This window comes from Sebastes umbrosus, chromosome 3 (genome assembly GCF_015220745.1).
Source record: "Sebastes umbrosus isolate fSebUmb1 chromosome 3, fSebUmb1.pri, whole genome shotgun sequence".
NCBI classification, from domain to species: domain Eukaryota; kingdom Metazoa; phylum Chordata; class Actinopteri; order Perciformes; family Sebastidae; genus Sebastes; species Sebastes umbrosus.
Window position 1 is genome coordinate 36,379,542 of NC_051271.1, and position 12,966 is coordinate 36,392,507.

At 41.0% G+C, this 12,966-nt stretch overlaps 1 protein-coding gene across 1 annotated transcript in view; it reads right to left on the minus strand.

Annotated features, from left to right (window-relative positions):
* Positions 1-8,475, minus strand: part of slc43a1b (solute carrier family 43 member 1b) — a 28,256-nt gene extending 19,781 nt beyond the window's left edge. The window contains exons 1-2 of the mRNA XM_037764628.1: positions 8,265-8,475; positions 894-1,052 (exon numbers count right to left, since the gene is read on the minus strand). Of these exons, the coding sequence (XP_037620556.1) occupies positions 894-1,047 (154 nt within the window). The 5' untranslated portion in view covers positions 1,048-1,052; positions 8,265-8,475. The remainder of the gene's footprint in view (positions 1-893; positions 1,053-8,264) is intronic.
* Positions 8,476-12,966: the final 4,491 nt, after the last annotated feature.

Below are 12,966 nucleotides of genomic sequence, written 5' to 3' on the forward strand. Positions count from 1 at the left end.
CTCAAAAACGTGAATGATGCTTTTGCCCAACAGTGCTATACGTGTGCACATTCGCTTACAAACACAGGTTACTCCTATTCAAATATTACACTACTTTTGTGAATCTAAGACTTTGGTAAACACATTTCAAGCAATAAAGCAATTCGTCCACTCGAGTAAAGTTGTGTTTTCACAAGAGATTTAAAGAATTTCAAAAAAGTGGACTTCAACTTTTCAACTTTAGAGCCAAATTATCTCTTTACACAGAGTGCTCTGGGACTTATGGGAGCCTCAGTGCAGAGAGGGCTGAGAGTGTTCTGCAAATTTTGATATGCAAGTACCTTTAAAAGGTGAATTAAGGACGTCATGTAAAAATGGAGAAGACTTCAGAGGGTTCCAGAGGCATCCTGTCTCACATCTGACCTCTACTGTTAACCAGTTGACAAAAAAGTGCCTCCATCCTGCTTGTTTTGGAAGAAGCTTCAACATGAATTAACTTGATGAGCACAGTAACTAATGGCAAAAGTTCAGGGACAATGCAAGATACAAAGACTGGAACAAAAACACTTCAGTCGGTCTTGTTGGATTATTTGTTCTACTGTATTACAACTGAAACCAGTCCTAAAATGAAGACACTCATGGTCTCCTCAAAGAACCAGAAACACCATCAATGACATTGATCAATATCACGGTCAGAGCATGTCTTCACCAAGTCACAGACACCAAAACATTCAAGCATCCTGTCTGTGGCCGTCTGTACTGTATCACCAGAAATGCAGTTAAAATGCCCTTTTTTTTTTAGTAAAACTGCATCTTTGAAACAATCCAAGAGAGGTATGTGTCTGATATATCTGACTGTGGATGATCACCGTGCTAGAGATCACCAGAGGAGCTGCTTGGATGGATGGTCTTACCGATACAAAGGTGGGAATAGAAGCCTTCATTCTTCAGCATGATGAGCAGTGAGCCCCAGCCCAGCAGAACCGCAGAGCAGAGCAGGTTCTCTATGATGGCTGTGATAGCCATCCACCACCTCCTCCTGAAAGCTTGGGCCAAGCTTGGAGCCATGACAGCTGTAGACACACAAGAGCAGGAAAACATTAGCCCACCACACAGCTGGAAGCCAACAAGTACAAGTACAACAAATCCTTACATTGCACCATCCTGTATTACTACTCTATGCCCCTTTCACACATGCACTGCAACCCTGAATTTATCTAGACTGTAGACTGTATATAAGAAGTGGACGTAGTCCCCGTCAGGGCTGGACTGGGACAAAAAATCGTCCCTGGCATTTTGGCCCAGACCGGCCCCATCACCGGCCATTTGCGCTGTGTGTACCACGTTTTGTTGAAGGCTCTGTTTGAGGAAATCCCTTCAAATGCATACTTGCCAACCTTGAGACCTCAAAAATAGGGAGGATTTCAAAACCAAAGCAGAGGGGTCTGGGGGTCCTTTGTTTCCTGAAATCTCAGGAAAGGAAACTGAATAATTCACCCCTCTGGTATAAACTTTGCGTGTGAATATCTAGCATAAACTAATATTCATCAGTTATAATTAAATTGTTTTGCCCCTGCTAGCCCATAACAGCTTACCGCAAGCTCTACACTCCCTCATAGCCGAGCTCCACAATGTACCAACGATGACCTGGCCGAAACAAATGCCGCTGCGCTCGCCTGCGCCAACCACTGGAAAGATGTGATATAGAAGATGGCTGGACACGAGGAAGAAGATGGGCCAAAAAAAAGAAAAGACATCCCACGGGAAAATACCCGGTTAGGCCAGATGGCCAGCCCAGGCCTGGTTACCGTGACGCCACCCATTGGTTTACGGACTGCGCTTTTGAAACCTTGAGTTTGGCATTTTGGCCGTCATCATCTTGTTTTTTGTGCAACCAGAAGTTGACACGAGAAGGTGGAACTAAGTAAAACCGAATGCTGAACAAGACATTTTTGGCGACCAAAATGTTCCAATTAGAATAGAATAGAATAGAATATATCTTTATTGTCATTGTACAAGTACAACGAAATTTAAATGCAATCCTTAAGAAGTGCATGAAACATAAACAATAACGTGCCTCTAAAATTATATAAAAATGAATAATAATAAAAACACACACACCACACACAAGACATTCACATTCTGCAGGTATTGCACGACTCATATCATTATTGCACAGTGAATATTTACAAGATGTTCAAGTTTTTTGCTGTGTTTAGTGCAGTTATGGCTCTGGCATAGAAACTGTTCTTTAATCTGTTTGTCCGTGCTTTCAGTGTCCTGAAACGTCTGCCTCAGGGCAGCAGTTCAGCAGTTCATTAACTTTCATGAAGTGAAAACACAATGTGAAAGGGTTAAAGTTCTAAAACAAAAACACAAAAACACCCAAACAGGAGAATCACAAGGTAGCCACGCCCTTAAGCACACCCTATTAGACGAAATTAACATCATGCTGTACTGAAGAAGACTTGAAACTAGCAATTGAGTCCATAAACTAAAAATTTTCTGAGGTAATAAATCAAGTGAGAAGTAGGCTCATTTTCTCATAGACTCCCTAATACAAAGTCTGATTGACCCATGTGTGAATAGAGACAGTCATTGTCCGGAGAATTTACAGTGAGTGAGTGGGCATGTTGATAATGTTTCTACCATGCAGCTGGCGCGAAACCTGAAATTGTCACGAAGCAATCCAGCGAAGTGATTTGCAGATAATAGCCTAACACACCCGAATATTAAAGGACAGCTATCTCGGTGTGTACAGTATTGCAAATATTTATCATTTCATTGTAGATATTGTCATATCGGCCATCCATACAGACTAAACATAAATATGTACACAATGCAGGTTTTCAAAATATTACATTTTGACATGCTGCCTATAATTTGTCATTACTTCCGTTGCTGTATATGATTCAATAATAAAGAATAGTAAAATGTATGTTTAAGTAACTTAAATGTTTTGTGGAAATTCATTCAACACTAGTGTTAGGCCATAAGGATACATGCGATTGGTTTATGTGAGAAACACTGGATGTAAACTGTGTGTGTTTGCAAGAAAACCCTACAAAGTACCCCTTCATTCTGTCCATGGATGGATTAAGAGAATTGGATACAGCGTTGGAGACGGGGCCCCGTTCATTCCTTTGAGAGTTGCTCCGTGGCGCATGAAGCCAAAATGGTTCGACTTCCGAGTAGAAAAGTACCCGGATCTTCCGTTGATCTTCTGCATCCATTGGGCCCATGGAGCAGGCGCAGTAGCGTCCGCTCGGTCACATGGCTCGGTCACATGGGTCGGTCACGGGGTCACAGCCGTCACACTGTCGTCACGGCTTGCTAACTCCGCCTCCCAGCCCTCGCTCCAGCCTCGGTCTGGGTCTCATTCACATGGAAAATAACTCTGGATTCGGCTATTAGTGCATTTTACAACTTTTAGGACCTAATGATTTAAATAAGGGCTACTCAAGTGTTCGTACTGGGAAGTTGATTCACGTCAAAAAGGGAGTTACAGACCTCTCTTTCCCGATGTAAGTCTATGGGAAAAAAGTCTTTTAAGGCCAAATGGCATCACGTGACGTACACGGAAGTTGTAGTACCACCATTTGGCCACTACGAAAGTTGGCATCAACGACCGGCGCTCTTTCTGGGGGCTTGATTCTGTCACCATTAAACACCATCACTGTTGCATCAGTCAAACTCTGTGGAGCTCTAATGTACATGGTTATTAGCTGTGAGCTGTCATGAAACCTGAAAGGCAACAAGTGTTAAGGAGGGGAAGGGGAAGATGAGACTCAAACAGGGAGGAGTTTGACCCTATTTAACCTTCTACTGTAGCTGGAGCTATCAGGTGTCGTGCACTGATCTAACCCATGTGCACACTCACACTACGCATGCAAACAGAAACACTCATGTTGAACTACAAAATAAATGGACCCCGTGTTCTGCCCGGCAATGAGTGTGCAAATATTTAATGGACTGACTTAAAAACTTGAGTTGGTGTGTGCGTGTGAAGCTTTAGAAAGCGGTGACTCAACCTGTGTAAGGCACATGTTTGCACACTGGGAGTCCAGCTGACCACGGAAATAGCACTCCCCTCTCTCTCTCTCTAAAACACACACACACACACACACACACACACACACACACACACCGCTGTCTTTTCAAAATAAACTTCCATGTTCACAGGAAACGCACAGTTTCCCGCTCATTACATGCATACAGTCTCTTTTCAAAATAAACTTCCAACGTAGGTTTACTTTGTTTTTAAGTTTACTTGCATAACAAAACTACTTAGGGTAGGTTTAGTCAACAAAAGTAGTTGGTTAGGCTTTGGAAAAGATCACTGACCAAGCATCAGCTTTGATCAAATGAGTTGGGAGTGAGAATGAGCGAAGTATGATATTCTTGGCGTAGAGAAACGTCATGTAATCCAATCCATATTTATTTATAAAGCACATTTAACACCAACAAAAGTTGACCAAAGTGCTGTACAATTATACATAAAAAACGTGAAATAAAATAAAAACTAAAACACAATAAAACACTCAGACCAATTTAAAACCAACAGGACATTAAAGGCGGATTCATGCGTCATCAACGCGTCATCAGCTACACTGCGCATGTGTTATACCCTGTGGTCTAAATGCTCAGGCTGATTGGAATCCTTAAAAATATTCTTGAATCCGAATCATGATTCGGATCGCCACCAAAATCGAATGGATTGTTCATTGTGCTACACCCCACCCCTCCAAAAAAAATTCATTCAAATCCATTGTGAACTTTTGGAGTAATCCTGCTAACAGAAGGACAGACAGACAGACAAACAAACAAACCAACGCCGGTGAAAACAAAACCTCCTTCCAAGGCCCTTATAATAAAAGTGTTAAGATCAATAGGAAAGGAAAAAGGATTCTCTCATGCCGAGCCAAAAGCCAAGGAATAAAAGTGCTTTTTGAGGTTTGATTTAAAAACAGGCAGTGTGAGGGACAGCCCAACAGGTGGAGGCGGAGCGTTCCAGAGCTTAAAAAAGGCTCGGTCACCCCTGAGCTTTAACTTTGACCTGGGGACAGTCAGAAGCAACTGGTCAGTGGATCCGAGCGTCCTTGATAAAAGATGTGGTTTTAAAAGGTCTGAGAGATGAGTTGGAGCTTGCCCATTTAAAGATTTATGTGTTAATAATAAAGTCTTAAAATCAATCCTAAAACGCACTGAAGAGAAGCCAGAATAGGGAAGATGTGCTCACGTTCACGTGTACCAGTTAAAAGACGAGCTGCCGCGTTCTGAACGAACTGCAGGCGAGACAAAGAGCCTCGGCTAACACCAATGCAAAGTACATTACAATAATCAAGACGTGTGGTGATAAAAGCATGTATTACCTTTTCAAAATCATTAAAAGATAAAAAAAAGGACTTAACCCTAGATAAAAGACGCAGTTGGAAAAAGCTTGATTTCACAACTGAGTTTATCTCTTTGTCCATTCTAATGTCCTTATCCATTATTAACCCCTAGATTCTTTACAGGAAGTTAAAGAAAAGGTTCCCAGAGGGGGAAAGGTCCATGTTGGGCTCGTGGCTGCTTCCATTGGTCCCAACAATAATGACTTCTGTCTTGCTCTTGTTGAGCTAGAGAACTTAAAAACCTGACGTGAGAACCAGGTGTGAGCGTTGAGTATAGTTAATTTTCATTCAGCATCACACAAATCCCATCTACAGATGGACCAAATCAGCTGTGATTCTGACACATCAATTCCTTCTTCAAGGTTCAAGGTTAATTTATTGTCACTGTACATCACAGGGTTGCACAACGAAACCCTTTATGTTACACAAGAAAAAAACAAAGTACGGAGAATGAGTTGAGGAGTCTCACAGCCTGAGGTAAGAAGCTGCTCCGTAAGTCTGGTGGTACGGCAGCATAGAGAACAGGCCGTTGCTGGGGTGGGTATCGACAGCATCACCACGGCATCCCTAACCTTTACAGCTTTATGCTTTGATTTTGTGTGTGTAGTTGCCAGTTAATATCGTTGGAGAGCAGTCTGATAAACTGGATAATGAACAAGAGTTCAGAGCAGCAGCCAGGTTTCTGCTATATTTGTTGAATCATGGTGACCTCTAGCGCATCAGCTAAAGAAATGTATCCCATGCTATCCAGGCGCTAAAAAAATAATACACTTAGAGCCCATGTTGTCGCCTAATATTCCCATTTAAAGTGAGACGGTGTGACTTTTGAAAGAGCAAATAACACAATCTTCTCCTCCTACAAATGAAAAGTTCAATTCATAACGTAAAATTATATACATACATATACATATAATCTTGAATTTCCCTCGGGATCAATATAGTTACTATCTATCTATCTATCTATCTATCTATAAAATACACCGATCCGCCATAACATTATGACCACCTGCCTAATATTCAGTAGGTCCCCCTTTTGCTGCCAAAACAGCCCCGACCCGTTGAGGCATGGACTCCACTAGACCTCTGAAGGTCTGCTGTGGTATCTGGCACCAAGCCGTCAGTAGCAGATCCTTTAAGTCCTGTAAGTTGCGAGGTGGGACCTCCATGGATCGGACTTGTTTGTCCAGCACATCCCACAGATGCTCCATTGGATTGAGATCTGGAGAATATGGAGGCCGAGTCGACACCTCCAACTCATTGCCATCCACGTGATGTAAAAGAAACCGTGATTCATCAGACCCGGCCACCTTCTTCCATTGCTCTGTGGTCCAGTTCTGATGCTCACGTGCCCATTGTAGGCGCTTTTGGCGTTGGACACGGGTAAGCAAAGGCACCCTGACCGGTCTGCAGCTACGCAGCCCCATATGCAACAAACTGCAATGCACTGTTCTGACACCTTTCTATCGAAACCAGCATTAACTTTTTCAGCAGTCTGAGCTCCAATAGCTCTTCTATTGGATCAGACAACACGGGCCAGCCTTCACTCCCCACGTGCATCAATGAGCCTCGGGTCTGACCCTGTCGCCGGTTCAGTGGTTTTCCTTCCTTGGACCACTTTTGGTAGGTCCTGACCACTGCAGACCGGGAACATCCCACAAGAGCTGCAGTTCTGGAGATGCTCTGACCCAGTCGTCTAGCCAGCACTATTTGACCCTTGTCAAAGTTGCTCACATTCTTACGCTGGCCCATTTTTTCTGCTTCCAACACAAAGTTAAAAATGTTCACTTGCTGTCTAATATATCCCACCCACTGACAGGTGTCATTGTAACGAGATAATCCATGTTATTCACTTCACCTGTCAGTGGTCCTAATGTTATGGCTGATCAGTGTATACTTTTGCTCAATTCAATTCCCTCTGGGGTTTCTGCTTCTACAGCCTTACTTGGCCTGGTAAGACCAGTAGCTTATGCTAGTGAGTCTCTAGTGATTCTCTACTTAGCATGGCATCATCTTGTAATTGTCACTTGTGTCAACAATGGCTGCTGTTCAGCTAAAGTTACACAGGCTGGCTTTAAAGCCCACCGAAATCATAAGCCTTTATAATATAAGTGAACGCAACATGGGCCCATGTCGGACCTGATGGTAAATCACACACGGTGTCCAGCGGCCCATTAGTGACCCACATAGGCACACACTATATGGAGTCATACGCACTTCTTAAAATCCCAGCCCATCACATAACTACAGTATGTGGGGCCCTCAAGGACAAACTGACTGTAAGTTCTACAGTTCTTTCACTCGGTGATGGATAATAGCAAAATTAATTTTAAACTCTATGTTAATGTCCATAATTATTACTTTAAATAGTTGGGGTACTTCCTATAAAAGATATCTCGTGAACTCCAGAAAATCTGAAAATGTCCCCTAACGAGGTCATTAATGAGCACAGTAAACACGAAGACGTCGTATACTTCTACCTTTCTCTCCCTACATAACATGTCACAGTAACACCTTTTCTAAGTTGAGTTAATAAACGACCATTTCCATATGAAAATGACACAAACAAATATTCGTTACCAGAAGTTGAATTATACAAAAGCTATTGGCCGTCTCCGTCGTTCCATTTCATCATCACATAGCTCCCTTTCAAATGTTGGGACGTGTTGGAAAATTTGACTCAGTTGAGTTAAACAAATGAAGATGATGGTGGTTGACAGGAGAGGGAACTGACTGGTTCTAATGCAGATTTGACACCATACATACCCCTAACCTCAGAAGTACCTCCAATCCCATTACAACAACACAACTTGAGTCATTAAATGGCTTTATGAGGGGACCCTGTCAACTTTTGTCTACAATCCAAACATGTGCAACAAGTTTAAAGTTACTTACTTCACGAGTTGAGCCTCCAGTAGATGATCTGTGTTTGTATGCTGACACGTTATCTCCGCTGCTGCTTCTGTTTCCAGACAGGAGAATGTTGGAGTTTAAACTTTCTTCCTTTCTTTTGCAGATTTAAAGTATTCCTCCCACTGTGTGACAGCTGTATTCACTCGCACATGTGCACTCACATTGACTCTCTCTCTCTCCCTCTCTAAGTACAGCAAGACTATAAATGGAGCTCAAGTCTCACCCGCCCACTGACCTTAACAAATCCACGTTCAGAAACCCCCCCCAGAACCCTTGCTAAATTTGTCCACATCTAATGTGTTTTACAATCTGGACACATTAGGTCTGATGGTGAAATAAGTTAAGGATGTACATGTCATAAAAGCATTACAACTCTTTTTTTGAACTTTGGTTCCTGAAAAGCTGAAAGTTTAACAGCTGACACCCGTGACACTGATAGACTGGTAGCTTGCTCAATGGCCCCATCATGTGGTCTCTAAACAAAATATAAAAGTATATATTTATTTATAACATTGGTTGCACTCCTTAATCATACATTTCAACTGTGAATAAATTGCTGATATATATAATTGATATAGTCTTTCTCACACCAACGCTAAGTGGCTCCTTTCCAGGAATCATCGAATAAAAACACAGACTTAAAAGAGAGTATTATAAAATCATATTATATTATTACACAGGAACCTCTCTACAAGTATTAACCTTAAACAAGGAAAATAAGCCAAAGCCATAATTGACAAACGTGAGTTCTAACAATTCCTTATGATAAATTAATTATTTTCTATCACGTCAATAATTCGGTTCATGTCAGCGTGCGGTACACACTCGTCTTCTGATCGTCTAGCAGCGATTATAGCTGAACTATCGAGATTCTAAGTAACTCGGGACAACATTTTTCTACTCCTCATAGAACATAAACCCTTTAATATAATAACGACCCGTCCGAATGGGTTGAGAAATGTAGACGTTATGGTACTTTTTATCCAGAAAAAAGGCAGCTCCCCCGTTCACTTGTATAGGGTTACAGGCTAGTCTTGCCCTGTCCAATATGGCGCCCACGTTGACGTATCGTCGTAACGGGCTGAAGTGTCTAATGCGGCGTCTATGTATTTATGTCTATGGGAAATGAATACATGCAATGTGCGGTAGTCAGTGCGAGGGAGAGGCCCAGATGGAGTAAAAAATATTGTCAGTTAGTGACTCAGAGGAAATCCTAAATAGTAGCTGTACATATTGTGACTTTACTCACACTTCACAACATTTTTTTCTCATAAAAGTATGACTTCATATAAAAGAATTATGACTTTTTTTCTTGTAAAATGATGACTTTACTTTCAGAACATGATGACTTTATTCTCCAAATCTCAGATTTTTTGCTTTTCTAACAGTGGCCCTAATACTCCGTCATCGTGGCCAAATGTGATATACAACAAAAGTTATTGTTAACTACATGAATCCAAAATGCTTTGTTCACAAATAATAATAATAATAATAATAATAATAATAATAATAATAAAAAAAATCCCTTCAATGGCAAACAAAATGACAAAAATGGCTGGTTCGCACAAAAAAAACAATCATTTCAAATGAAACACAGACTCACTGTCAGGCCTGCTGTATGACTCAATAGGAATCTATGTATTACAGCTCTGCTAAAAGCATCGCAATCCTGCGTGTGAAATCATTTCCAGTATACTAACACAGAGGCAGACTCCGTGGTACACGGGAGTAAGCAACGAAACGAATAAGTGTTGCAGTAAGGACTCGCAGGAGTGAAAGTAATAAATACAGACAGTATATTCAAAGCCCTAAACATAAAGAACCATATTAATACATTTAGCTTACATACGTGTAGCAGTCGCATCATTAAAACGCTGACTGTACCTGGAAGTACACAACAACCTCTACTGTGTTTAAACATGAATATAAATAATAGAATCAACAATGTGTGAAGGCTTTAAGTCGGCTTCGGTCAGTCTGCGAAGCCTCGGGATGTCAAGTCAAGTTACGTAATATTTAAGACTTTCTCAGCTTTTCAGCATCAGTAACAATCAAGAGAAAAGACAAAGAAGGATACTGAACTGGAGATCTATCAGAATGACTGGCCTTTAAATGCTACACTCTCCTTTACAACCTGTAGACACCCCGCTGTATATACGTCCCACTTTAAGCCCAGACTCTGCAGGAAATGATGCGTTTCTGCAGAATCATCAAATTCATTTTACAGCTTTGCAAAATGTCATGGTAATTAGGTGATAATTAGCAAGTAACCTATTTGAAATTTCTTTGGAATTACTGCCAAATTACCCCAATATGACTTTGTTTGGTTACTTTGTTTTGCTTTATTTCCATGTCTGCTGGTAAATAGATAATAACCAGGTTACATTTGTGTAGACAATAAGTCACACGATGGGGAGTTTTGTGCCTGATCAGAAGTGTCTTCTATTAGTTTTCCACGTCCGATGAAGAGCAGCGCACAGCCGCTTCTCAAGCCTATAGGCCCTATTTTAACCATTATATGCTATTTTAGCAAATAATTATTAAAGCTGAAGTAGGCGAGAATGGAGCAAATATGATTAAAAAAAGGTTATTTTTATAAAACGGTCACTATGTCCTGACAGTAGTACATGAGACAAGTAACCTGAAAAAAAGCATGTGTCCTCCAGTGCACCTAAAGGCATCTGCAAGATTTCACAGACCGGAAGAAAACAAGCAGTAAGAGCTGATCTGATGTCTGCCGTCCAACTGCCGTCTATGAGAGTCGGCTGTCAATCACTCGCGAACTCCGACTAAACGATCAAACTAGGCAGCGCTGATCAAATATGAATCAATATTCTGTTACGTTAATGCCTATTTCTCTCCTCAAATGTTTTCAGAATCATCTTGTAGTACACTGTTCAGCTGTAAAATGGGAAAGTTTGTGGCGCCGCCGCCATGTTGAGATGGCTTGAAGGAACGCCAAGTACCAGAGCACAGCCAGTAGGAACTCTCTCTCTCTCTGAAATGACCTGTGATTGGTCAAAGTCTTCCGTCACGTGCTAGATTTATTAAAGTCTGAAAAGCCATGAGGAGGAGCAGAAGTCTAGTTTTCTCTCAGAACACTTGAATTACAATATGCTGAAAGGTTATTATGGAATGTTTGCCCAATGATGCCAAAAATATACTGCCTACTGCCACTTTAAATCACGTTTATAATAAAGCAATTTTCGATAAATCTTGAGGTAAATATTGGGGTAATTTGGCAGTAATTCCAAAGAAATTTCAAATAGGTTACTCGCTTATTATCACCTAATTACCATGACATTTGCGGACCTGAAGTGTTACCCAGAATCCAGTAGTTGTAGTACGGACTCGGGCTGAACATCCGCTCTGAAACATTTTAAGAAGAGTGTGACGTGCACACTGACATGCACCCTGTGATGGTCTGCTAACAGTCTTCCTTCACAGGTTGATGCAGATCTAACAATAATGTGATTGCAGTGTAAAGACTGTTGCAGTGGCCAGTTGGGGGATTCTATAGTACACCTAGTCATCTGTCCTTTTTACGCCTTTTTACTGACCACAGATTTTTACTGGTGAATTACAGTGTGGACGTAAAGCTGGTGTGTGTATGTGTGTATGTGTGTGTGTGTGTGTGTGTGTGTGCGTTTGACTTGAGACCACTCAGCGCTTTTCTCTTTCATCTATCTGATCCACTCGTTTTTCATCCAGACATCTAAAAGGTGCTAGCCTATATGTAGCATTTTAACCACCAATACATCATCGACATGCTGTTAGCATTACTCATTAAACATCTACAGCAGTGTTTGTCGGGACCACAGAGGGATTATATCAACAAGAAATGTAAGAAAAGAAACAAAAAGTATTTCTGCTTACACAAATTATTTTTTCTGACTTTCTGATCTTTGCAATTTTTATTTTGAAAATTGTGTTCACCTCTTCGGGAGCCGGGTGCACCGGCTCTTCCAAATTTCAGCGTTCAGCCTCATTATAAGCAGAAGGGTTTCACCACAGTGCAGACCTATGCGTCACTAAATGAAATGGGGTTGCACCAAACTAGGTAGAGATTAGCCGTTACTAAATGTTTACTGCCACTAACTGCAGGTAGAACTGTTGTGATCTAATATTTGATATATTAATCTTTGAAAGAGGTAATGGGATATAGTCGATATATCTGACTCTTAGACACTATTTAATTATGTAAACTGAAAAGACTTCAAATTACATTTCACAAAAAAAACAAAAACATCATATCTCAAATTACAAAACGTTATGCCAATAATCTCACACAAAATATGCTTGGTTAGGTTATCTCAACCGGATATTTCCCTCCCACTCTAAAGTACGTGAATACTACGACGCCTGAAACACACCCGTCTCTCACTGTACTCATATATAACTTATATTGTTTGGCCGCCCAATCTCTTATACAGCTTGTGATGCTACAACAACTTCCTGTTGATTGCATTTTAAAGATGTTTCCTAGCAGCATATTTACACATTACTGAAGTCTTTACAACCGAAGACATTTCTTAAAGGGGAACTACGCCCATTTTCACAAATGTTATTCCTATGGTCTAAGACAGTCCCAAAATGTTTTAGAAAACATGAACAACTCTCTCCCAAATCCCAAACTAGATCGCTGAAGCTCAAATGTGTGATGTCATTGAGTATAAAGTGTGGA